This window comes from Chinchilla lanigera, unplaced genomic scaffold, assembly GCF_000276665.1.
Source record: "Chinchilla lanigera isolate Chin_1 unplaced genomic scaffold, ChiLan1.0 scaffold00100, whole genome shotgun sequence".
Lineage (NCBI taxonomy): Eukaryota > Metazoa > Chordata > Mammalia > Rodentia > Chinchillidae > Chinchilla > Chinchilla lanigera.
Genome location: NW_004955501.1, coordinates 5161361 through 5187322, shown reverse-complemented (window position 1 = coordinate 5187322; position 25962 = coordinate 5161361). Strand labels below are relative to the sequence as shown.

General features: G+C 45.4%; 1 protein-coding gene across 9 annotated transcripts in view; it reads left to right on the top strand.

Annotated features, from left to right (window-relative positions):
- The window catches only part of Tmem108 (transmembrane protein 108), a 326253-nt gene that overhangs the window by 287751 nt on the left and 12540 nt on the right, over positions 1 to 25962 (top strand). For all 9 annotated transcript variants that reach the window (XM_013505807.1, XM_013505806.1, XM_013505805.1 and 6 more), the window contains one exon: positions 22308 to 23684. In XM_013505807.1, coding sequence (XP_013361261.1) covers positions 22308 to 23684 — 1377 coding nt within the window. The remainder of the gene's footprint in view (positions 1 to 22307; positions 23685 to 25962) is intronic.

Here is a 25962-nt window from a genome sequence, read left to right as displayed (position 1 = left end):
GGTTTACTGTTGTAAAAATTCCCCAAATTAGGTTATAGCCTTAATGAAATCAGAATCAAAATTCTAATAATAAATTTTTTTATTACCCTGTAGAAATTGAGTTCATCTGGAAGTGTAAACCGGCAAGGGTAGTAAAGATGTTTTAAAGTACTGTCAGGAGAAGTTTCTTTGCCAAAATCAAAACATTAGGTGCAAAAAAGAATACATTATGGTAACAGACTGGATAGCCTAGAAATGGTTTACAGTACACTTAGAATATTTAAATACACTTAAAAATTTTAAATACAGTCCAAAAACTGCCAAAAGGGTAATCCAATAAATTGTTTTGGAGATTTAGTTGAATATTTAGAAAAAATAAGATAGAGCAATGCATGACATATCAAAGTCAATTACAAGTGGATAGAATTGTTTGTTCTTGCTTTCCCCCTCTCCACCCAAGCCTGGGGCAGGGTGGGGAGGGGAGGTTTGTTGTAGGAGGGTTAGCACTGAGCGGCTGGGTGTACTAGGAGGCTGAGGAGGGGTGGGGCCTGGTAGAGGGCAGAGCTCAATGGACTCCTGGGAAGCTGTGGAGTTGCGACTGGGACAGTTATTAGCATTTGTCCTAAATTGATATAAGGATCTTCAGCCTTGACATCAACCAGGTGTTGAATGTGGAGCTTACCAGGGCTGTGATCATGGATGAGGCAACTCCCTTTGCCTGAGAGAAATTCCAGGAGAGGGAGTCAGCTGTGAAGAGTGCATCCCGGGGGCTGGGGATTTAGCCCAGCGGCACAGCGCCTGCCTGGCAAACGCAAGGTCGTCAATTCCCAGTAGGTGGGGAAGCAGGGGTGGGGGGACCAAAAACAAACAAAACAAGAGTGCAGCTGACACTCCTAGTACTTGGGAAACAAGGGCTCCAGTCACGAGGCAGAGTCCGAATGGCACACAGACCAACTACGTGGTTAAATGTAAGGAATGAAATTATAGAACAATACAGGAAAATACTAGTAAATGTTTCCAACAGCAGGACTAGGAAAGACTTTCCTTCAGTCACAAACAACACAGGGTAAAAACCCATAGACACAAGAAATCAAAGCCAAATAAGCCACTGGAGGAAAACATTTCCAGTAATCTGATATTCTTGACATATAACACTTGTTTATGGATACACTTTTAAAAGACGAGTACTACAAGGGGAAGTGGGCAGTGATCGTAAGCAAAAGAAAAATCAGATGAGCAATAAACTTCTGGCAAAGAGTCCAAATAAATGAAAATGTAATCCTATTTTTCTTTTTTAAATTGACTAAAACTTAAGTCCTTAGAGTTGACATGATTTCCTCAGTTAGTATGGAGTTGAATGCTGGCTAAATATGGCACAGTGTAACTAATGCATTTAATCAGAGCCTCATTTAATAAATAATAAAGGAATGTTTTACCCAGTGGAACACAGGAGGGCAACCATATTGATATAACTCGGGAAGCTAGAAAACAGCTGAAGAACCTAATAAAAGTGAACCCTGATTGGGACTGAGGAAGACATAGAAGCAACCCCGGTGAACACTATGGAATGCCCACGGCTTGGGCACTGGCAATAATTCCAGGGACCTCTGGAAATGGGGGCTAAAAAGGGACTGCGGGCCAGAGGATAGGTCAAAAGTGCCTGTAAGAAGCAGTTGTATCTCCAGAGCTTTCCCATAGCTGAGGGTCTATGCTCTTGTTATCCTGGGTTAGACTAGAAACTGCTTTCTGCAGATGATAAAACTTGGGGTCCATGACGACCACCAGTCACTATGTGCAGAAGTCGGGTGATGAAGCTGAGAATTTGGCCTCTTCCTCAGCCTGCTCCCAGAATGCTGGTAGCCACACTCACCCCCCAGGCAGGAGACCAAGAGGAGAGATCTAATGTCATTGACCTTCAGGGTTCCCAAAGCCATCTGATTATAAAACTTGTGTCTTTTCCACCACGATAACTGTGGGTCCCAAGTCAGCTCAGAAGTTGTAAAACAGGAACTGAAGTTTTAATGGGGTGGGAGGAATAAGCAAAAGAAGACACCAGTATCGATAGTTCTGGTCATGCTGTGATCTCCCTTGCCCGTAGGACTGGCCTTTACTTCCAGAAATGTTACTGCCTTTTCCAAAGCTCTGAGAAATAGCATACATCACCTTTGGTCAGCAGCCTGAATGCAACCTCCAGACCTCTTCTCTCCTCTGCAGGGGTGGGTTTGGGGGGCTGGTGCTGGATGTTCCAACCCTCCAGTCACTTGGTTGTTGCCCCTGACAACCAGCCCCATCCTGAGGTGCTCCCAGAGCCCCACCCACCAGTTGTTTCATTTGTATACAACCACTCCCAAATAACCTATGTGAGGAAAGGGGATAGAGACCGAATAAGAGTGTATTTCTTCCTGCATCACAGCCACTTAGCACCTGTGTGACTTGACATTGAAATTTCTTCTTAAACTGAGGGAAGTCGGTAAGACTGTAGAGCAGCATAATGATGTGATGGAGTGGAAAGGACTCACCTTTGAGAATACCAGAAAGCTGGAGATAAATGTGCTTTTCAGTAATATCCAGGTTGATAATGCTGCCTTCACCCACCACCCCCAACCTCGCGAAGCTGCAGACAGAGAAAGCGATCCAATGTTGATTTTATCTTAAGAGTCAGGAAAGCCTACTCTTTGTAAGCATTCCTTCAGCTGAATGATTTAGTCTTCTTCCAAAATGAAGGTGTAAGGTCCAAGCCTAGCAGAGTAGAATCCAGTGTGAATTGAGATACTATAAAAGGTCCTCCCACTGAGGAGAGGGAAGTCAGAAGGCTCATGCCAGGCATTGCTGCATCTGTTTCTGCCCTGTACTGTTACCCCATCTGTGACCCCATAAATTAGGATTTTAATCTAACTTGAAACAGGTGTGTGGCTTGACCCAGTCCTATCACCCTCTTGTTTCTGAGCTGACAGAGGAAATATGAGATGTAAGATCTGAACTGGAAGAAAGGTGGAATAGTGGGAAGAAATAATCACTTCATAAACTTGCACGCACAGGGGCAGGTTGGTAGCCAGCCAGCAACCTACTTACTGTCCCCAGTGTCTGTTTTTCTCTTCCACAAAAAGAACAGTGTTGTTCTTGCCTGCCATCCAGTTTAATTATATAGCCCATTTGCCCAAAATTTTCATCATAAGCACAAGGAAGGTGCATTATCTCTCCCAAACCCTGTTCCTTGGCATTTGGGAAGCATCAGTTTGCTGTGTCTGTTGATTCCCTGGTGTCCTTTCAGGTTGCTTAGTAATGAGACCACAGGAGGGCAGGTGAGTGGTGGGGAATGATACAGGTGGCACTTGCTTCCCCTCGCTCTGCTTGTCTCCACTGCTGCCACAGGTCATTTCAGTCTTCTTATTCCCTTGCAAAATCTTGATCTCATTTTCTGTTACTAGACGTAATGCTGGTGCCTATCCTGTCATAAAGCTCCCTGAAGCCTTTTTAAAGCATGAAAGGCTGACATCACTAACAAATGCTGTCACGTCAGGCCTCTGAGTCTGCAGTGAGAGTGTGGCAGACACCACATGGGGTGTGTGCCAGTGAAGCTGTACACTGAGGACCTTACCCAGCTGGGCACATCTGACTTGTGGACTCACCAAAAAGACCTGGTCACACATCTTCAGCCACATCACAGGGGCAAAAGAAGGGTGAACTGGCATCTAGACCATCACACAGTTCAACCTCATCTGCAGGGGAGCTTTGTAGGAAGCTTGTTTACTACAGTGAGTTGTATAGAACAGAAATCCTTTTGTACTGGATTCTAGCAGCACCTCTGTGACTCAGCATGAGGTGCAAGGAACAGGGGTTTCAGGGTAGACAGACTTGGATCTGAACTTGACTAGGAGCAAGATCCATGACCAAGGGAGGAGGCTCCTGGTAACAGCGGTGCTTTCCCTGCTATACCAGCTCCTGCCCACCCTTCCCTGGATCCCTGCACCCACACCTTGCCAAGAGGAATTGCAAGCCCGACTGGGAGAAGAGTTTAAGGAGCCAGTCAGCATCCTTAGCTGATGGCAGGAGCTTGTCAGAGCGTACTTTAAATGTCATATAACCGTTTTTTAACATATAAATTTCTAACTTGGCTTCTTTCTTTACACATTCTTTTGGCATATGTGCTAAGCACGTTTTTTTTTAAAAAAAAGTTACAGTTCAATGCTGATTTCTTCCTTTAAAATGATCAGCACTTCATCCTCTTATGCATAATTCATTATGTAAATCAAAATCCTTTTTGAGCGGGATAGGAGGGAGGCTAAGCAACTGTGAAAATAGAGTTTTATTGGTCACACCAAATTAGACCTGCAAGAATTCCATAGTTAAAAACCAGGCATGGTGGCCCATGCCTGTAGTTGCAGCTTCTCAGGAGGCTGAGACAGGACAATCACATGAGTCCAGGATTTTGATTCTAACCTTGGCAGCATAGTGAGACCCCTATATCAAAAAAAAAAAAAAAAATAGGACAACAGGTACTGGAGGTGTAACTCACTGCAGAGCAAGTGCTTAATATACACAGGCCCTGGGTTTAATACACAACACACACACAAAATAACCATAGCTAGACCGATTTACATCCACAAGAGCTCCACTGCACAGACATTCAGCTGGAAGTATCTAATATTGCTGCAGAGCATTTGAGAATGGTTGTAAAGAAGAAAAACACTTTACGTCCCTTGGTTTTGTTGTTTTAACCTCCTAAATATCAAATTCAGGCCTTTGCTTAATTAAGCACACACGTCCATCTGGGTTTATGTTTGTTCATTTTAATATCTCAAAAACCAGGATGCCTCTCACAGTCACTCTCCCCCAGACCACACTTTGGAGGAGGTTATCATGGCCAGGGTGTGAGCGAGTGAAGGCTGGAGTTGCTTAACTTATCATCTCGCCTTTTGAGGGAAAGAATCATTAATGCCATGTGTATGTAGCTGCTCTTTAAGAGTCTTCCCAAAATCTCTGACTCAGCTTTGAAACAAAAAGCCGTGTCCACGAAGGGCCTCAAATGCAGAGCAGTAGGCCAGAAATGGGATATTGTAAAACAGATGCTCACTATAATAATTGTCTCTGTCCCATATTCTCTAGCAATAACCAGTTCTAAATGAGACCAGAGCAGTTGGAACTGGGCTGTTTTGTTACTGAGATGCTTGCAAAAGGATTGGCAATTATACATCATTTGCTATAAGGGAAGGAGTCAGAGATGTGTGACCAACTGTCTAGACAAATCTAAAGGAGCTCTTTCAAAAAAAAATGTAGAATAAAAATTGCAAATGTAGGGGCTGGGGATTTAGCTCAGCGGCAAAAGCGCCTGTCTGGCAAGCGCAAGGTCGTGAGTTCGGTTCCCGGTACCAGAGAAAAACCAAAAACCAAAAAAAAAAAAAAATTGCAAATGTAAGAAAGCATTGTGTCATAGTTTAATTGGCAGTATTTTTTTCTCTCCTACTGGTATATAAAACAATGTGTGTTGCTTATGTTTGATGAAATACAGTTATTTAAAACAGAAGAAGTAGAATTTCCTTAGTAACTGTTACACCTGTTAACCAATTGTTAGATGAGAACTCTTAAAATTCTCTCCCAGAATCACATAGGTCTAGCCCATATCTGGCCACAAGCTCACATATCCTCAAGGATTTGATTTGGACAACAAAGATTTCATGAAATCTTAGAATGAGGACATTGTAAAGACTGTGGGGGGCTGGGGATTTAGCTCAGCAGCAAAGCGCCTGCCTGGCAAGCGCAAGGTTGTGAGTTCGGTTCCCGGTACCGGAGAAAAACCAAAAACCAAAAAAAAAAAAAAAAAAAAAAACTGTGGTCTCGCAGATAGGAGAATTGATGCCAAGAACCCACAAGCCTCCACTTGAGTCATGAGGTATTTATTTAATGAGAACGTGAAGCATGGCACCCTTTTCCAGTGTCCCAGTGTCCCAGGTGATACTCTGGGCATAGAGGGGGAGGAGAGAAGAGGATAGAGAAGCAGTCTCAGGTTAAGCAGTTGTTCACTCAGCTCTTGACATGTTTATTGTCTTTGGCCTCTGCTCCAGGATACACCTGCCCCTCCAGTCCCTCTTGCCTTTCTTTCCATTCCTACCTGCAGCCTCCTTTACTTCTGGCCATTCCTGTCCTCCACTCCCATCCCTCTTCTAAATCTTAAGATGGCAGATTTATTGGTGTAGGGAAGGAAGTAGGGGCATGTAAGGAAAGAGCACCACTAGTTGGCCTTTGAAAACACCTTGAGCAGCCGGGCGTGGTGGCACATGCCTGTAATCCCAGCACTCGGGAGGCTGAGGCAGGAGGATCATTGTGTGTTCGAGGCCAGCCTGGGCTACAAGGTGAGCTCAAGGTCAGCCTGAACTGTATAGCGAGACCCTGTCTCAAAAAGACAAAAAAAAAAAAAAATCTTGAAACTTAACCAGAGCCCTTCTCAAATCCCGCCATGTTCTAGATCAGGAATTGTCAACTATAGCTTGCCATCTCTTTTACTAAATAAAGTTTTATTGAAACATAGCCACACTCATTCATTTATATAAAGCCGGCTGCTTTCCCACTACAAGGACAGATTAATTACAACGGGGACTGTACTAGCCAGCCCTTTACAGAAAAAGTTTGTTGGTTCCTCTTTTAGATAATGTTTTTAATCCTAGGACTTCTTAGGGCCTTCAGTAAGCTAATGTATGCCATGAATTTGTAAGGGTAAGGAGGAAGTAGCTTTTCCCCTGGGAACCCTTTTCCTACACAACATTTGAGGGATAGGGCTTTGGAAAATGGCTCCCTAACACTATCCAAGGTCTATTGTTATGAGAAAAGGAAGATTTATCTAGGACATGCGCATCTGTATAAAAAGTGGAAAAGGGAAATGTAAGTGTGTGGGAATGTTTCCATAGCAACTGGAAAGGTCTGTGAGGAACTGGTACCACTGCTGACCCTCACAGGGGTGGAAACCAGGAGGAAGATAACTCGCTGTGTTATATTCTGCATGTTTACTTTTAGATCATACTAAGACACTTTATTACCTAAACAATAAGTTAGTCATTCTGTCAGTCAGTGTGATTAAATTTTAAAAGAGAAATATAAAATGTTAAGTCACTGGAAGCAATTGGCCAGTTTTTAACACAGTTTAATGTATACTTACTATATGTCCCAGCAGCTGTATCTCTTGATATTCAAGATAAATGAAAACATATGTTCATAGCAGCTTCATCGATAATAGCCCTAAACTGGAGACAACCCAAATGCGTTTATTACCAGGTGAATGATTGGCATATCCATGTAATAGAATACTACTCACAAGAAAAAAATGATAAACCACTAATACAGCAACTGAATAAATTTTACAGATGGTATGCTAAGGCCAGACAGCACATGGATGCATTTCCCAGCTGTTATGCTAAGGCCAGATACGAAATATTTGACCTAATTCCACTTATGTGAAAATCTAGAACACACAAAACGAATCTACAGTGATACAAATCAGATTTGCTGGTGGTTATAGTGGAGAATATTTGACAATAAAGTGACATAAAGAAATATTATGAAGAAATAGAAGTGTTGTGTATTTTGGTTATAGTAGCAACTATACAAGTGTACATATTTGTTAAAACTCAGCAAACTGTATATTTAAAATGGTGAATTTTATTGTGTATAAATCATACCTTAATGAAGTTAATTTTTAAAGAATGTCTCCTGGGATCTCTCAGAAGGGAGTAATGAAAAAGGAAGGATGTAGGGTTGGGTCACTACAGTTGTAAGTAGGGAAGCCATTGGGAAAGAGGGGAGGCGCAGACAGCCTGGTCTGGAGACCCTGCTGGAGGCCCCTGCTTGCTATGAGTGTGGCTGGTGACCCTGTCTCCTACGTGCCTTGGGCTGTCTCTCACAGTTTGCCCTCTGTGTCCAGGACCATCCCAGTCCCAAGTGTCGCTCTAGAGTCATTTTGGGTGTAATTTCAGGCAAAAATAAAAGCCTCACATCTGACTTCATCACAACCTTGAAAGACTGTCCCAGATGAGCTGTCTCCTGCTTACAAGAACTGCCCTCCAAGGTAAAAGACAGTAAAGAAGCTATTTGAGGGTTGTAACTACAGTTCAATGGTACAGCATTTGCCTGCCATACATAAAGCCTTGGGTTTGATCCCAGCACTGAAAAAAAAGGACAAACAGCAAAAAAAGGAACTGTTTGACCCTTAGAACACATTTCCTGTTATAAAATATTATGAACACTTTTTTTGAAAAGAGGCCAACCTCTTAAAGTTCCAACAGAGTTCTAGGACATCATAGACCTCATGTAAGCTGAAGGCCACCATCATTCTTTGCTCCCAGATGAAAGTCAAGTGTCTTTTCTTTGGAAACAACAATCAACTTCTCTGCCAACCTTTAAGGATAAGTCTCCTGTCCTGTGATACATGAAAAGGCCTAGTGGTCATTTCTACTTCCAGATGTCGTGCAGAATCTGAAAGATATTTCTAGGCAGAGGAACATGCCCACTGGAGACAACGTGGCCCCCTAGGTAAGGCATGAGTTGGGGAGCTTACACTCAGAGCTCACAGCTTGCACCCCATACCAGTTGTGACATCCTAGGCAAATTACTTAACCCCTGTGCATTTAAGATTGAGGTATGGTCATATATATAATATATCACAAGGAAAATTATACTTTTTAAATTGCACTTGTAATAAAAACTGCAGCTTCAAGACACAAACCCAATCAAAAATTTTTAAAGTCCTTAAAGACGCAGTAAGCCCTGGCCATTCCACTTTACCTATAAATTCACCTCTTGAGCCGTGACTAGATAAACCATACCTTTTCACCTGTAATTTAGGGACTACCTGCTCTATGACCTGTGGTGCTACCACCTATGAATGGACCATTGCCCTTCCTCTGAAGAAAGTGCCTTAACATTCGATCTGTAAATTAACTCCCTCTTTCATAGATTCACAAGTTCTGCCGAGGCCTACCACCAAATCACCATATATATACCCAGCCCCAGACTGTAATTTATCTCATTCTCTGAATGCCCACACTCTGCATGTGTCCTTTTCTCTAAACAAATCTTTTTTTTTTTAACCTCTTCCTGAACTAGTCATGAAAATTCTTTTCTGCAACAGGAGTCAGTGAACTTATTCTGTGGGTACAGTGAGTTGAGGTTCCTTGCCTCCTCTTAGGGAACTTCTTAGATCCTGTCTGGTTAAAGATAGCTATAATCATATCTCCTAGTGCAAAAAGTTCCATGTGAATTTAGTGAGATAATGTACAGTTCTATTTGCTGTCAAACAAACCCCTCAAAATTAGTACCTTAAAAACAAGTATGCAGTTTAATTTGTTTGAAAATCTGAAGTCTGGCCCACACTAAGCTGTTACCTCTCAACAGCAGCTGTGCTGATGTTGCCCACTGGCACACCTGGCAGTTGCTGCTGGGAAGACTTGCACAGCTGGGGCTCTTTGAGCATCTCTTGCCATTCTGTGTGGTCTCTCCAGCATGGCAGCTTCAAGGATAGCTGGAGTTAATGCTTGTACGTACATATTGTCCTTCATCACCTAGCCCAGGTAGAATAAAGACCATAAATGCAAAGTCATAGAGTTCATGTAGCATCTGACCCTGATGGAACAGGATCCCTGCAGCCACCCCTAGCCCGGCTCTGGCTTACTGTGTTCCCAGAAATTGGATCCACTTGTGCTGGGCTGGCTCCGTCTCCCACAGCTTCTCTTTTCCACGGAGTTTCTGCACCTAGGCTGCCACTGTCTGCCCCACACCCAGCTGATGGTGAGCACATTGCCAGAAATAAATGCATCTTTTAAGGTTGTGCTTTACAGATGCAAATTAATTTCCGCAAGGGCAGACAGTTTAGATTCCATTTGTTCTTGGCTTACTTCAGACTAAAAAGAGGCAGAGGGCAGGGAACCCAGCCAGCCAGAGGGCACTGTTTCCAGAAAAGCAGCACCTGAATGAGCCAAACAGAGTGGGGTGGAGGTTTGCTTCAAGCCACCTGCCTGTCTCTCTGCCAGCCTTAGTGTCTGGACATGGCTGTATGGCTTGCTCCCTGCCTCTTCTCCCTCACTGCTCCAGAGAGAGGGCATAGTCCTAGCCAGTAAATCCTCCAAACTCACTTAAGGCCAGGAAGAGCAGAGGCACGTGGAGACTGCAAGCACACATACTGCTCTGTCTTTCCCAGGGGCTTCTAACTCAGTCTATGTGGAACTGGGACCCAAGAGTCTGCATTTCTAATGGGTCCCCAAGTGCTGCTGATATTGCCAGTGGTCCATACTTAGAGTAGTTCTTATGACACAACATATACCTCAATTATGGTATTTATTCTGCTTTCATTATTATTTTTATAGTTGAAACTTAGATCAGCACTTTGTAACAAAATCTTTGCAAGATGTGATCAGAACTGCATGCCACTGCCTAGTGCCATCCAACAAAAAGGCTAAAATTACAGTGTGTCCTTACCCACCTTCACCAGATCTGGCACTGTGTAGCTTCTCAACATGACCATGATATTTTGGTGAATGTTTTGAATCAGCACAGAACACTGAGGCAGACACAACAGTGCAACTAAAGACATCACAGAGGACTTGGCAGAACTGCTTCAGAAAGTGGCAAGAATGATGGGATGTGTGTATTCGAAGTAAGGGGGAGCTTTTGAACAGGATTAATAGTGATGTGTCCTGTACTATAATAAATGTTTCTAAATTTTAAACATGCGCTGTAGTTTTTATCATGCTGTACATATACTTAGTGTGTGTGCTGGTTTCATGTTAAGTGTGTGACCTTGAATAAATCTTTTTACTTCTCTGAGCCTTAATTTTAAGGAACAAGAGACTTCACATAAGTTTTTGTATTGAAGTAGTTTTCATGAGTAAAATATTAACAAACATCATAGATGCTCAATAATGCATGTTCCTGTTCTGAACATACCGTACTTTAAAATATTTTCCACCCATATATAAACTTACCTTTCCAGAATTTGCCAGAACTTTCCCTACCAATATTCATTCCCCATTGTAGGAATGAAATGTTTGCATCTACTCTTGGCTGAGATCAGGGTACTAGTTTGTCTGGGAAACACAAAGCCACACTCAGCTCAGCACTCCATGAATGATTGTTGAATACATGAATAAAGAAATGAGCAAATGGTGAGGTGATAGAGGACTGAAGTCCCTCCCCTTCCAGGAAGTCTTCCTGGGTTCCTTCCGCTTTCATGATACTACTCATGAAAACCACCCAACATAACCCTGAATTATACATTGTCTTCCATTGTTCTCCCCTTGCTCTGTGTGTATTGTTCTTACCTCCTCAGCTGGGCATGATAAGTTTTGTTAATATTTCCTCCAGAAACTTAAGTCCAAGTCCACACTGAATCTTTCAGGTACTTAAATCTACAGATCTACCTCACGAAAGAGAATATTTAAAAGGTAAAAAGTGCATATTCCTAGAATTACATAGAAGATGTTCAATATTTGCTCACAGGGTTTCGTAAAGTGTAAGAAGTAACTAAGCACGGTGGTGCATGCCTGTAATCTCAGCACTCAGGAGGCTGAGGCAGGAGGATCACTGCAAGTTTGAGGCTAGCCTGGGCTACAAAGTGAGTTCAAAGCCAGCCTGAACTGCATAGTAAGACCTTGCCTCAACAGACAAAAAAAAAAGTTTAAGAAATAATGAAAATTAATACATTGCTTGGCACAAAGTAGGTGCTCAGTAATTGGAAATTTAACATTTGCAATCTGTTTAGCCTTGATGATAACATCAGTATTGGCTGTGTGAGGGGGTGAGTAGTAGAAGAGAGAAGATGGGGAGGGAAACTTTAAGCTGCAAGCATGCACAGGTGGGAGGGCTGAGTTTTGGAATTCAGTTGAGAAACTCAGTTCATGCCCAAAGCCTAAATTATACCTTAGGGTCTGGGCAGCCTGCCTTGAAATGGGCAATTTGGCGATTTCACATGTATGCCCAGCTGAGCTGTTTGTGCCAGGCAGACTGGACAGGCAGAGAACCCTTGGCAATGGAGGAGAGCAGGACCAGACAGCCTTGCAGCAGGACAGGAAATCAAGCAAGACTACCACGCAGCCTGCGCAGTGCTCAGTGAAAGCCACTGGGGCTGGCCAGCGCAGCGGGAGCAGGCATCCTGTCCACCCTCCTTTGGGACGCGGTGCTGCTGCCCTGTTAACCGGCAGCACAAGCTCTTCTCATTGTCTTTGTGAGGGGGCTGCTGAGGGGTGGCACTCAGACCGTCATCACGGCATGCTTGCGAGGGTGTCAGCTCAAAGCTCTGTGCTCTCTTCAGGTGACCCATTCTCAGGCATGATAAAGCCAGGAGTTTGGGGATTGTGCCCCGAGTTTGCAGAATGTGAAGCTGAGGGAGGGTAGATGGATGCTGGTGTGCAAAGTTCGAGTCCTTCAGCCTCTTTGCACAGGTGCAGGACTCCCCAAGGGGTCTTGAGTCCTTCGGAGCTCATTGGACCAGACCCTAAGCTGAGGGCTGCAGGCTGTGAGGGAACAAATATATTGGGCTATGGTGTTCCGGACACACCACCATAGTTTGTCCTGAGCTCCTCTAGAACATGCTGAGACCCCTCATGGGGCTGCCCTACCACCTGCCCCCAATGAAAAGTCCTCTTATCGGTCCTGCTTCCCTGCTGCTCTCATTAAAACTTGCTGAAAGCATAACCACACCAACGCCTTCTGTAGTGTCTGTGTTTGTGCATCAGGGCAGTCTAGCCCAGTGGCGATGCACAAGCTTGGGTTGTCACTTGACCTGCTTTCTTGATCAAGAAACTATGATGTCTGCATTACACTGGTGACATTTACTCTGACTGTCCAACTGGAATTTGAGCACATTCAGAAACTATGTTCAGGCTATTAGTCTTCTGGACCATTTCACCTCCAAACTCTACACCTTTGTTCTGAATGAGAATATTAAAAAGGTGAGAATCGCGGCATATAGGTAGATGTGACCAAAGTAATGCAGAAATTCCTTCTCTCTGGATAGGTTCCAGAAAACATCAGTCAGTAGTTCAGATCGGAACCTACCAATGACATTGAGAAAGGTCTGCCAGAGCCAGCACTGAGGTGGCTAGGGTCTCACTTCCCCCATCTGCCTGCCTCTCTGTGGGTATATGATCCCTCTCCAGCTCTCTGGAAAGTCAGGTTGCCTTGTAGAAACCAGCCCATAGGATGGCCTTTACATCGTGCCTGCTGTCCATAGATGATTTTTTTAAATGTCTTTACTTTAGAATAGTTTAAATTTACAGAAAAGTTGCAGGGTTTCTAGCTACCTTGTGCCCAGTTTCCTGTTATTTACATCTTATATACTATGGTACATTTGTCACAATTCATGAATTAATATTGATGCATTATTATTAATAGGTTCATACTTTATCCACATGTCCCTTGTCTTCTCAGTCCAGGATCCCACCCAGGACGCTACGTTACATTTAGTTGTCACGTCTCTTTTGGCTCCTCTTGGCTGGCTGTGACAGTTTCTTAGACTTCTCTTGTTTTTGATGACCTGGACAGTTTTGAAGATTGCTAGTCTTACGTTTTATAAAATGTCCCTCCATTTAGGATTTTTTTGGTATTTTTCTTATGATTACACTGAGGTTATAGGCTTGAGAAAGGAAAACTGCAAAGGTATAGCAAATATATATATTACCAAGATTTTATCACAGGTGATATTGACCTTGATCTCCTGGCTCCTGGATGCGACAGTGTTTGTCAAGTTCTCTACTATAGAGGTGTGTGTGTATAGAGGTGTGTGTGTGTGTGTGTGTGTGTCTGTCTGTCTGTCTGGTGCTGGGGAGAGAATCTGGGGCTAGGTAGGCAGTCTACATTGAGCTACATTCTCAGCCAACGGCCTAAAGGAAGAGAGCAACAAGTGTACACCAGGAGGACCACACAGCTCCTGGCAGAGGGAGGCAGATGGGAGAAGGCTGGAGGCTGGTGTGTGGTGCCACAAATTGAAGGCATGGTTGCTTCCTTCTAGGAGCTGCCATTCTAGAAGGGAATGAAGTCAGCTGCAATGGGAGCACACTCTCACGCCGAGAAGGTGTGCTCTCAAAGACTCCCCAGACAAACACAAGTGAGGCAGAATTAGATCAAAAGTTCAGTGCAGGCTCTGATAAAGTAACAATATCAGCCATATTCAGAGAATATCTGTTTGACAGCACAGCGGGTAACACAAGTGCCCCAGTGCAGACTGCTTTGTATTCTCCTGAACTAAAAGGAAGAGGCTCATAAAACTCTTTCAGAATCTGGAGGGGAGTCAGGTGGGGAAAGGAGCTAGAGGGGAGGAGTAAGTTCTGATGATCCATTTAGGATAATACAGTAACTATAGTTAATGATGTATTGTGCATTTCAAAATAGCTAAAGCAAGGATTGTAAGTCTTCTCATCATAAAGAAGTGATAAATATTTCAGGTGATCAGTGTTTTAATTAGCCTAATTTGATCATTCCATAACTTATGCATGTATCAGAACATCACATCGAACCCTATGAAGATACTGTCAATCTAAAGTAAAATAAAACTTTAAAGAAAATTTGTTGTCGGCTGAGGATGTAGCTCAATGGTAGAGTGCTTACCTAGACCCAGATTCTATACCCAGCACCAGACAGACAGACAGACAGACACACAACAAGAGGACTAACGTCACATTTAGGAAGAACGAAAGGGTTGTGATGTACCACTGTGGTGGTCAGCTTTAAAAGTACAAGCTGTCATAGCTGACTAGTCAGTAATTTAAGAGAATGTCTTATTCATCAGCAAATATTTGTTGTAGTCAGATACTAGACCAGATATGGGAATATAACATTGAACCTGACACAATCCCAGCCCTGGCAGCTTTGATGGAGTGCAGACAGGGAAACACACAAGACCCTGGCTGTGTCCTCCAAAGAGGTGCCAGCTGGGACAGAGGAAGCATAGAAGTTACAAGTACACAAGTCTTGAAGGCCCAGGAAGCCATCAGAAGAGTCGTAGGTGAAAATGTCCCAATTTGAATTAAATAACTAAGCGTAAAAAAGTTAAAGCTTAAGATAAAAAGGGACCATAGGTGCCCCACAAATTGCTGCATTTGGGGAAAGATTTTTTTTTTAATTGTGGTAATCAATAATAATTGTTATTATCAATGACAACAATAATAACATTATCTTTATCAAGTATTGCTCCACCCATGCAAGACATTTTTCTGGATCAAAAGTTTTCCTGGATCAAAAGCCTGGTTTAGTGGTGCATAACTGTAATCCCCGCACTCTGGGAGGTTGAGGCAGAAGGATGAAAAGTTTGATCCTAACCTGAACAGCTTAGAAACCTAGTGAGACTCTGCTTCAAAAGAAAAAATGGCTGAAGATGTAGTGCAGTAGAAAGGCCATGGTCTTAATCCCCAGTACTGAAAAAATACCTCAGAATCCAGGATGTCTTGGGCAGCCAAGATCAGAGAAGCCTGGGTTTAAACTCTGGTACCACTATGTGGTAGACCTACCCAAATGACGTAACCATAGGTTAGCTTGCAGATACTAAGGGGATTTGGGCTGCAAATTTGTCATGCTTGCCTGTTTCTTGCTCCTAGGAAAGGAAGTATGTTCTGTATGTGTAGTTGTGAGGGGGTGGGGGAGTGAGGAGAGTGAGAGCAAACGTGTGATTGTGAACATACACATGTTCATGTATGTGTACATGGGCATGCACATGTCTGTAATAGAATGCTGTTACCTGTCAGTCTGCAGAGCTGCAATACAGGATAAATTCATGTTGGTCAGAGGCCACAGGTATATCTAGGGCACACCAGCCCCTCTCATGGTGTTTTTGCTTACGTTTGCTCTAGGGATTATATTCTGGGTAATAACTGTCAGTAGAGTCATGAACCTCATCAGTCCATCTGTTGAACCATAGATCTCTGGGCATTTCTGGACCCACCAGGTCATGATCCCAGTTAACTCTGAGTGCAGAGCAGAACCTTCTGCCCTGTGACTGGAGGCGTAGCCTAAGCAAAATTTGATGGGAGGGAACATTTGGAATGTGACTTCCTGTAGAGAAAGAAGCTGCAAGATTTGTACTGAAAATGCCTTACCTTCATAAAAACGCCAAGGTCACAGGCATGGGCTGCCTGTTAGGAGCAGTCCCCCAGCTCACCCTGAAGTCAATGATGTGTATTTATTTTTGAGGAACTAGGACTTTTTATTTGATCTTTAAAATAAAAGGAGTCACTGGAGTCCAGAGAACAGTGCACACTAGAATAGTGGAACCACAGTGAGTATGAAGAGAACGCTGAGGGTCTGAGATACAAGTTGGATTTGTCAGGCAGTGAGTGGACCTGGACCCCTTCCACCAGCATATATCATCCCTCTTGGGCCTTTGCCTTTCATCTGTAAGATGAAGGAATTAAATAACAAGAGCCCTCACATCCCTTCCAGGTAAAAGATGACAATTTTGAAACTAGAAGGTTGTGTATGATGGCCCATGTAGATAACAGCCCCCAAATGGCCAGATTTGGTATTCTGGAGGCCTTCTTTCCTTTTGTTATCAAAGCATGGCTTCAGAAGCTAAATTTCTAAGTGTCTCATTCTGTTTTGTGCTACTATAATAGAATATCAGAGGCTGGATAATTTCTTTCCTTACAGTTCAGGAGGCTGGGAATTCCAAGGCCAAGCGACTGGCGTCTGGTGAGGGCCTCCTGCATGTTGTCCTGTGGCAGAAGGGCGAGGGGGGAGCCCAGCTCATCCTTTCATAAGGAGCACACTTCTACAACAATGAACCCACTGCCCCTAAAACTGTGTTAATCCGTTCATGAGGGCTGTGGCCCCTGCCCCAAACAACTTCGAGTAGGCCCCACCTTCCAAAAGAGGCCCCACCTCCCTACTTGCTTCACTGGGGATCAAGTTAACAATTCATTGTCTTTGGTGGCCACATTCAAACCATTGCTCTAAGCATGTTCTAGTTTTAAAAAAAAGAACATCACCCAAAAGAGCCTTCAAGCAATAACCAAGGATCTATTTTGTGTATGAGTCTTTAGCATTGACTGGGCTCAGCTAAGCAGCTCTTATTTGGAGTACCTATTCTGACTGCAGTCCCACCATGGTCCAGGCCAGGGTCATGTCATAAGCTTCTTCTCTGTCATGCCTGGTCCCTGGTGGGGGCTCCTCAGGCATTCCTGTCGTGTACCTCTTGATGTCCCCATGTGCCTGCCTCAGGGAGGCTGGGTTTCTTACACAGGGGCCTAAACCTCCCAAGAGAAATGGAGAAGCTGCATAATGTCTTCTGCCCTGGCCTTGGAAGGGATGTGGCATCACTTCCGTCTTATTCTGTTCAAGGCAGTTACAAAAGCCCACCTAGGCTCAAAGTAAGGGGAACAGACTGCAGAGGAGGGGGTGGTGCTGTCCAGAGAACTTGCAAGCGTAACTTAAAATCATGATACCAAGTTTCTGGCATGGCCAAGCTGCTGCCTTGTTTAGTGAAAAATGTTGCAGAGTCCTGTGATTCTCTGTCACAGAAGTTTAAAAAGAAAATGGACAAAATATCTGGCAGTAGAAATATAGTTTAGTGTGGAAGGAAGATCTATTTAGAAGTAATAACTTTAAGAGAAAATGTATGTATAATTTTCCTTTTTCCAAAGGTATGCGTGGGATGGCAGGATTGGAGTAAAAGAGAATGAAAATAAGTGCTTCCAGCCCTTTTATTGTACTACTACAACCTCCCTCAAGTTACTTGCAAAATAAATTAATGAATTGTTAAAAGAACCCCAAATGTGTTATAAAGAGCCCTGGAATAGAGATCGAAGAAAACAAATAAGAGACCAACATGGAAAAGCCATTCTTAAAAACGCCATATCATCACTTGTGACTATCCAGAGCATCCTTGGGGGAGGGATGCAAAGGGAAAGGTGTGGCAGAGCAGAATGGGGAGTGAAAGTGGCTCAGGGTGTAGCCTGGAGCCAAGCTTCCCAAGTTCAAAACCCAGTTCACTCCCCAGCTGTGCGGCCATGAGCAGGATCTTCTGCCTCTCAGGATTCATTCTCTCCGTTGCAACAGGGAGCTAATAATAGTACCTGCCTCCTCAGGTTGCCATGAGGACTAACTGTGCCAACACAGATTTAACCCTTAGAGTAGCTTGGGACATACAGAGAGTGCTCTGTACAAGATACAATATTAGGTATTTTCTCTTTACCAGTTGCCTTTGCCAGATGCAAATGCCATGCCCAATATAGACTGTGGGCAGCCACCAAATACACAGGAGGAACGGGAGGCTCTCTCCTTCCCTGGGCTCCTGGGATCATGTATGCATGGATTCTGTGGCGGGGGAAGCCTTCCTACAACATCTGGGCACCCATCAATCCCATGGGCTTCCACCCCACATGTTCTGACATGTTCTAAAAGTCAGTCCCACATTTTAAGTATGTAAAGCTGAATTTTATTTTTATTTTAAGGAGAAAAATTTAAAAACTTTAAAAATGATACAGAATTTGAAAACATGCTATCAACAATGGTTATTATATTGCATATTGTTATCTACAAAGTAGTTGTTCAGATTTCCTGATATAGGCATGCAAAACTGATCAAAAAAATTAAGCATTAACTGTTCTTTTCAATAAACCAATAGAAATTAATAGTACAGTTATCTTTGCTATCTTGTGTATATATATATTTTTTTGCCTTTCTTTCTTTCTTTTCTCCTTTCCCTCATCCCAGTTGTTCTTTCCTTGTTTAGTTTCTCTTACATATTTGGAGTTGGGGCCTCCAGAGTCCATTATGCAAATCCATGCAAATAATATGCAAGGAGCCAGTAGCACCAGATTGTGGGGAGGGGAGTGTGTAGGCCAGCACAAAGGACCTTGAATGAAAATTTGCATGTGTTAGGGGAGCCAGGGTTGAAGGCTTTGCACATTTACTGTGACAGTGTGCATCCCATTCCCTTTGTTAACCTTTTGTGCTAAGGAGGAGAGGTGAACTCCTGTCTGATTTCCATAATGAAGGCGGCAGTCGAGGCTGAAGGAGATGTCTGGGCAGTGCAACCTTGTAGCAATTCTATGATACACCTGAAAAGTTGCTTTGAAGTACTGGCTGCAGTATGATCCAGGCTGTCTCCCAGCCAGCTGTGTGTTCTTCAGCAAGTTCCTTCACTCCTTCCACTCTCCCCTATGCAAGGGAGGGATTGGGCTAGATGACCTGTAGTGCCCCTCACTGTAACATCCAAATGTCCTCCTGTTGTTAAAAACTGTGGCACTCAGGGTGGCAGTTTCCACTCATTTTTTCAAAGATTAACTTAAAAGTCTAAAGAAGTGGCTGAGAGATTAATTTTTTCCTGAGAAATAAAATAACATCAAGAGATGCTGACAGGTGAAAATATAAACAGCAGATCAGAAAGGGCAGATAGGATAACTGACACTGTAAGTTAATGGGCTCCCAGCTGGTACAATTTGCAGTGTTGTGGGGGGTTCCCCTGAGTATTTTAAAGACCCCTCTGCCTCTGAGTGCTGCAGAAGTTACCCTGGAGGCCCACATGGCACCTCTGCCACCACAGATCTGTCTCTGAGTCTCTGTGATGGGCTGGGGTCCCTCTGCTAAACTTTTGTGCTGCCCTTGACTGCTGCATCCTGGATCTCTGGCTCTGACTATATAGGATGCATCTGGTACTCCACCCCAGCCATCCTCTGGGGCCTTTGTTTTCACTCCAGCTGTTGCAGCAGCCACCAGCTGTGCACAAGCATAACCTGCCAGCACCTCAACCTAGCACTTTCCTGACAGCCCTGGGAGACCAGGAAGCGCAGCAGGGTGAGCACCAAGCCCCAGCAGGGAGTGTGCCTTCAGGCAGGTGGTGACTTCCCCATCTTCCCTGTAGATACACACCTTAGTCTGATCATGGCTGCCCTTGGATTTCACTCATCTCAGACCCTGCAGCCAACCCTCAGATCATTTCCCAGTATAAACTGCTTGCTCACAAGCCTTTGTCTCTATCTCTCCTTTCTTGGAGGATCCCTAATGTAAGATCTGTGTGTTTGTTTGGTAGGTTGACATAACAGAATGCCACTGACAGTTGTTTTCTCACAGTTCTGAAGGCCAGAATTCCACTGTCAAGGTGACAGCAAGGACAGATTCCTCTGAGGCCCATCTCCCAGATACTTGCTTGCTGATTCGTTCTTCTACAATGTCGTGTGCCCAAGCCCCTGTCACTGTATGTCCTAACCTCTTCTGAGAAGGACACCAGCCAGACTGGACAAAGGCCCCCCCTATTGCCTCATTGTATGTTAATCACCTCTTTAAAGGCTCTGTTGCCAAAAACATTCTTCTTTTGAGATACTGGGGTTAGGGCTCCAACATACAAATTTCAGCTCTAAACAACTTGTAAAACAAACGGGCTTGTCAGGAAATGTTCTCAGGACATCAGAGGTTGCTGCCACCAACCCTGAGATTGCCCTGTAGTGCTAAGTTGCAAACTTAGCACTGTGAGGGCAGAGAGGCTGGAATAACCCTGAACCAATCATAACGGAAAGCACATTGTTTCTTCTGTGAATGCAACTGACAGTCCTCTTCCTCCTCCTGCACTGTTGGCGGTAGCTGACCAGGAAGAGCATACATTTTAGAAACAGCCCCAGGTTCACATACTTCTACCACATGACTTTGCACATGTTACCTAATCCCCCTGAGCCCCAGTTTCCCACCCTGCCAAGTGCCTATGAGTATTAAACCAAGTGTGTTTCTGTCACTGACTTGAATAAGCAGAGTACACTTCTAGTATGTGGTCTGGCTCATGGATGGAAAGTTAGAAAAAGTAGATTGGTCAGCACAAACCAATGGTCCCAGAGCTGGCTAGCATTGCAGCATATATCCAAGCCCAAGTCCCTCGGCTTCCAGGTCACTGCAAGGTTCTACTACATACTTAATGCGATACTGGGCTTTGGGTCACAGCTGTACCAGCCGCAGATCTCCTCCCCCTCATGCTTCCTAGAAGCTCCCCAGTCCTGGAAGTCACAGGCAAGGCCCTTCCTTCTCCTGTCAGTAGCCTTTCTGGCCATCTCAGAATGTATGTGGGAATCCCAGACAGGGACCTGCTTTGGCCATTTGTCTTGCTCAGATCTGACAAGGGAGAAGGACTGAGTGAGTTGGTCTTAGGGACTCATTTGGGCCAAAAGAAAGTCTGAGAATGGCAGAGAGAGGGGTGCAAATGAACAAAGAAAAGTAGACAGGTCAGAACCAGGCCCTAGAGAAGTGACCGCCACTCCTCAGCAGGAGACCCGCTATTCCTAACCCATGTGTTCGAATGGCCAGACTCCCAATATATGATCTGAGTGTGTCCTATGTCTTGTGTTTGTATGAGGTGCTCTTTAAATTGCACATGATGCTGTGACTATACATATTTATAAATGTTTTTAAATGTATAGATTTTTATCCTTTTGCATTTTCTGAATAAAAAGTACACACACTGACTACCATGCAAGCCCTTTCTTTAATATACAAAAGAACTCCTACTCAAAAAGACTGGGCATCACCAATCAGTTTTCCACAGACTTCAGCCACATGAGTGTCATAGGAAAAGCAGTGAATAACACCATAATACCAGCGACATATATAGAATGCAGACTCTGGTCTGTGTGCTTTACGGGCACCAAATCTGGCTGCCCTTCTCTGGACCCGTGTACCCTTCTCTAGACCCATGTTCCCTTCTCCCTGCCACTTTCCTATGATGCTGAGTCCTGTCTGTCTTATTTCAGCATTGTTGATTTATGCAAACTCATCCAGGGCTGGAGTCTGCCCTGTTCATTTCTGTCCTCCAGGGAAAAAGAGAAGGTTGATCTTTTTTGATTGTTTGGTAAGTGCATCTGAGAGAATGGAGGTCTGACCTTTGATACCTGCCTTTCTCCAGCTCAGAAAAGGGAACAGGAATTGGGTAGCTCTGCCTACCCAAGTCTTCCTCATTTGGCTTATGGTGGCTCACTTCTCTGTGCCTGAGCTGGCCTGCAACACTGGTTGCACAAGAGGAGGTAGGTATAGAAGCTGCAGCCTCCTGCACCCCACACCCCTTCTGAGAAGCTGCGCTTTGGTTGGAGGGCTGATAGCATTCAAGAGGCATTTGGGAAAAGACATATCCAACCAGTCTGACTTCCCTTCTGGTTTCTCTTCCTGACCAGTACTCTAGTACCAACCTCCGAGACCTGTCCCTGTTCCACATAAGGAAGGTTCTGTGTCTTACAGAGTGCCAGGTGCCAGCGTGGAACTTGGGGATGTGCCTGACATCCTCCTTGAATTCCCAGAGTGTTCAAGGTCATGAGTAAGGAGAACCCAGCTGTAAGCTGCTTGCTGGGTGTCTCACGTCTCCTCTCTGTCTCCCCTTCCAGGCTTCCTCCTGACTGTGACACTGACTGAAGCACTGGTACTTGCTGTCCCGGAACTGGAATCTCTTCAGGTCCTCCCTTCAGGCAGTCCCCCAGGCACCATGGTGACTGCCTCCCACAGCCAGACCACTCACTCCTCTGTGGTGACACTGAGCCCTGCTCCTGATGGACTCTCAGAGCCCACAGCTGCCATGGCAACAGCGATACCCCATCAAAATGGGCCCCCTCCTATAAACACCACTTCCACTATCTTAGTGACAGCAACCATCCTCCATCCTGAAAGCCCCTTGCCCACAGGTTCCCCTGCAGTTGCCATGGCAACCACATACTCCCACTCAGAGAGCCGTCCCACAGGGGAGGCTACCTCCACCATCCTATTGACAAAACCAACAGGAGCCACCAGCCACCCCATCACAGCAGCCCCTCGGGCTACCACACGCAGGCCCCCCCGACTCCCAGGCTCTTCCCGAAAAGGGGCTAGCAGCTCATCACGCCCTACCCCACCGGTACCTGGTGGCCACTCTGGGAGGAAGGAAGGCCAGCGGGGACGGAATCAGAGCTCCACACACCTGGGGCAGAAGCGCCCATTAGGGAAGATCTTTCAGATCTACAAGGGCAACTTCACAGGGTCTGTGGAGTCAGATCCCTCTGCCCCCAGGACCCCGAACTTCTCTTTGCCACAACCCCAGACAGTGGCTGCGACCACAGCACCCAGAAGTACCTCATGGGTGCCACCCACCACCCTGCTGTTGCCTGCAGAGGACAATCCGGGACTTAGCACAGCAGACCAAGGGGGTGGTTCCATCTTCACCAGCCCAACAAGTGAGCCGAATGCCACAGCAGCTGCAGCTCCTACCAGTTCACGAGCCACCCCAGTGCCTTCTCAGCACCCTCACGGTGACACGCAGGACCGCCCCAGCCTCAGTGACTCTTGGCTTACTGTCACCCTTGGCACCAACAGACCTCCGTCTGCCAGCTCTGGGGCCTTTACAGCTGTGATGGGGCCAACCCCAGCTGCCTTCGATGCCAGTGTCTCAGCCCCTTCCCAGGGGATTCCTCAGGAAACATCCACAACCCCACAGGCCCCAGCCCATCCCCTTGGGGTCTCAGAAAGCACTGTTTCTCCAGCTGAGGAGGAGGCTACAGCCTCCCTCTCCACGACCAACAGGGTGCCCAGTCCTCTCTCCACAGTGGTGTCCACAGCCACGGGAAACTTCCTCAACCGCCTGGTCCCTGCTGGGACCTGGAAGCCTGGGACAGCAGCAAACATCTCCCATGTGGCCGAAGGGGACAAGCCCCAGCACAGAGCCACCATCTGCCTGAGCAAGATGGACATCGCCTGGGTGATCCTAGCCATCAGTGTGCCCATCTCCTCCTGCTGTGAGTGCCCTGCCTCCCTCATGCCCCACCTCCTTCCCTTCCCTCTGCCTGTCATGTTATTCTGCTCCCATATTCTCTCGCTCCAGAGTTGAGTAGCCCCCACCAAGGGAGCTACAGAGATCCTACAGCACGATTTAACAGGACAGTTCTGGGTTGTCCCTCTCTGGTCCTAGTCTGTGCCAGATCATGGCACACTCATGAAGCCCCAAACCCTAGAGGCTGCGGGGGGACCTTACAAGGAAGCTAATCCAGCCCTACATTTTGCAGAGAAAAATGGCAAGAGTTAGGTCAAAGAGTTAGGCAGAGCTGGGGTACAAGCTCAGCGCCTGTCTTCCAGCCCAGTGCTTCTGTCGTGACACCAGCCTTCCTCAGGCACAGCCTGCCACTGCCTGAGCAACACAGCACCAAGACACCAGGTAGAAGCTGACCCTCCTGATCTACAGCCTCCAATAGCAAAGTCCTCCATCCCCTCCTACTTCTCCTCCACATTCCTTCTATGTCTTCTTTTCTCTCCTCCTCCCTTTTCCCTAAGAAGGAAGGGGATTTGAAGCTTTTACGTAGTGGGAAATTCCACTGGCTTCAGCAAGAACAGTTCTTGCAGCTAAATTAAAGCTCGAGAGTTGTGTGAATCTGAGCGACTCTGCCCGCTTCCTCATGCTGTGAGTTAGCGCAGGAGGTTCATGCCTTTAATATGATTTGTGCTTGGCATTATACTCCAGCCAGATCTTTTTTTAATCTGGAGTCTAGATTCTTTTCAGGAGCCACTTCTCCCAGGTTGCTAAGCAAATAAAAGTTTCCATGCCAGGGCCTGGGCAGCCTGCTTCTGCTCGAAGACTCAGTTCAGGAAAAGCAAAACCATTTGCAAGGTGCATGTCTCCCCTTAATGAGCAGCTTCACCATCTCTCATGCAACATTTTTTTAAACTGCGATTGCCCACTTCTAAAGCAGAAGAATGGTAATGAGAAATGTAGCACTACTGACCAATAAACTAGTAATAATGGTCATATTTGAGAAGTAACAGGAAATGCAGCTTTCTAGTTTTCTCTTCCTTACATGTGCCTGGAACACTCCAGTTTACAAAGAGAATTTTCAATACTTTCTATCACTGTATCCTTGAAACAGACTAGCCACAGGAAAAAAAAAATAAGCAAGCAAACCCTGGCCAAGGTGACAGGTGGCTGTGGTCATCATCCACACCTTACAGCTGGAGAGTAAGTCACCAGGTAAAAGTGACTTGCCCAGGGTCCCAATCATACAGCGCGTCAGCCCAAATTAGGAAGTGCAAAATCTGTTTGATCAGTATAGTACAGTATTTTCCAAGACCCCACTGTGTGCCATGCACATTGCCAAGCACTAGGAAATCAGAGGTGTCTGACATGGCTCCTCTCCAACTCTCCATGCTGGACAGCACAAGGGAGGCCTAGGCAGTGCTCCCACAGGCCACACCCATCGGGATTTGGCTTCTCCCCCAGTCCCTCTGAGAGAGGTGAGTGTGAAACTAGATCAGACCTTGCTGCAAGGCTGAAAAGTCCATAGCAGTCTCTACAGCGGGTACAGATACAAGCCAAGACAGGAGCAAGGACACAGTTCAGAACTTACCTTCAGGGTGCTTCCGGCACTATGGAGGTACAAGATACTACTTCTAAAAGAAGACACAAACTGTTCACAAAGGACTCTTGTAGCCTCTTGGGAACTGCAGGGCGCACCTACTTTAGCATCTCTACTATCTATATAGGACAGTGATGGCGAACCTTTCAGAAACAAGTACCTAAACTGCAACCCAAAACCCACTTATTTATCACAAAGTGCCAACACTGCAGTTAAACCTAAATACTGGTTTTAGCTTAGAGAAAACAACTCATACATTAACATCTTCTGTCTTAGAAGAACAACAAACAACACATGCCATAGGTTCGCCACCACTGATACAGGAGGTGCCTCACTCTGGCCTTGGCCTTGGCTGCCTCCACATCAGTTCTGAGGCCTTGGCTATGGCTTCAACTCCTCCTATGGGATTGAATCCTCTGAAGGCCCCGATGAGAGGGGCATTAAAATACAAGACTTGTCTAGCCTCAGAACCCCATCTCTCTTCCTAAACGTCCCCCTGTGTGGGGTTACCTTCATAGCCCGGTCCTGTCTAGTGATCAGGCAAGCAGAACCCTTCCAGGCCTGAGAGCCCACATTCCAGCACACCTAATGGCTCCATTTATGCTAAAGCCACTCTCAGACCCCAAAGGGTGATGCCATCCTTTGCCATCTTGCCAGACATCCCAGGTAT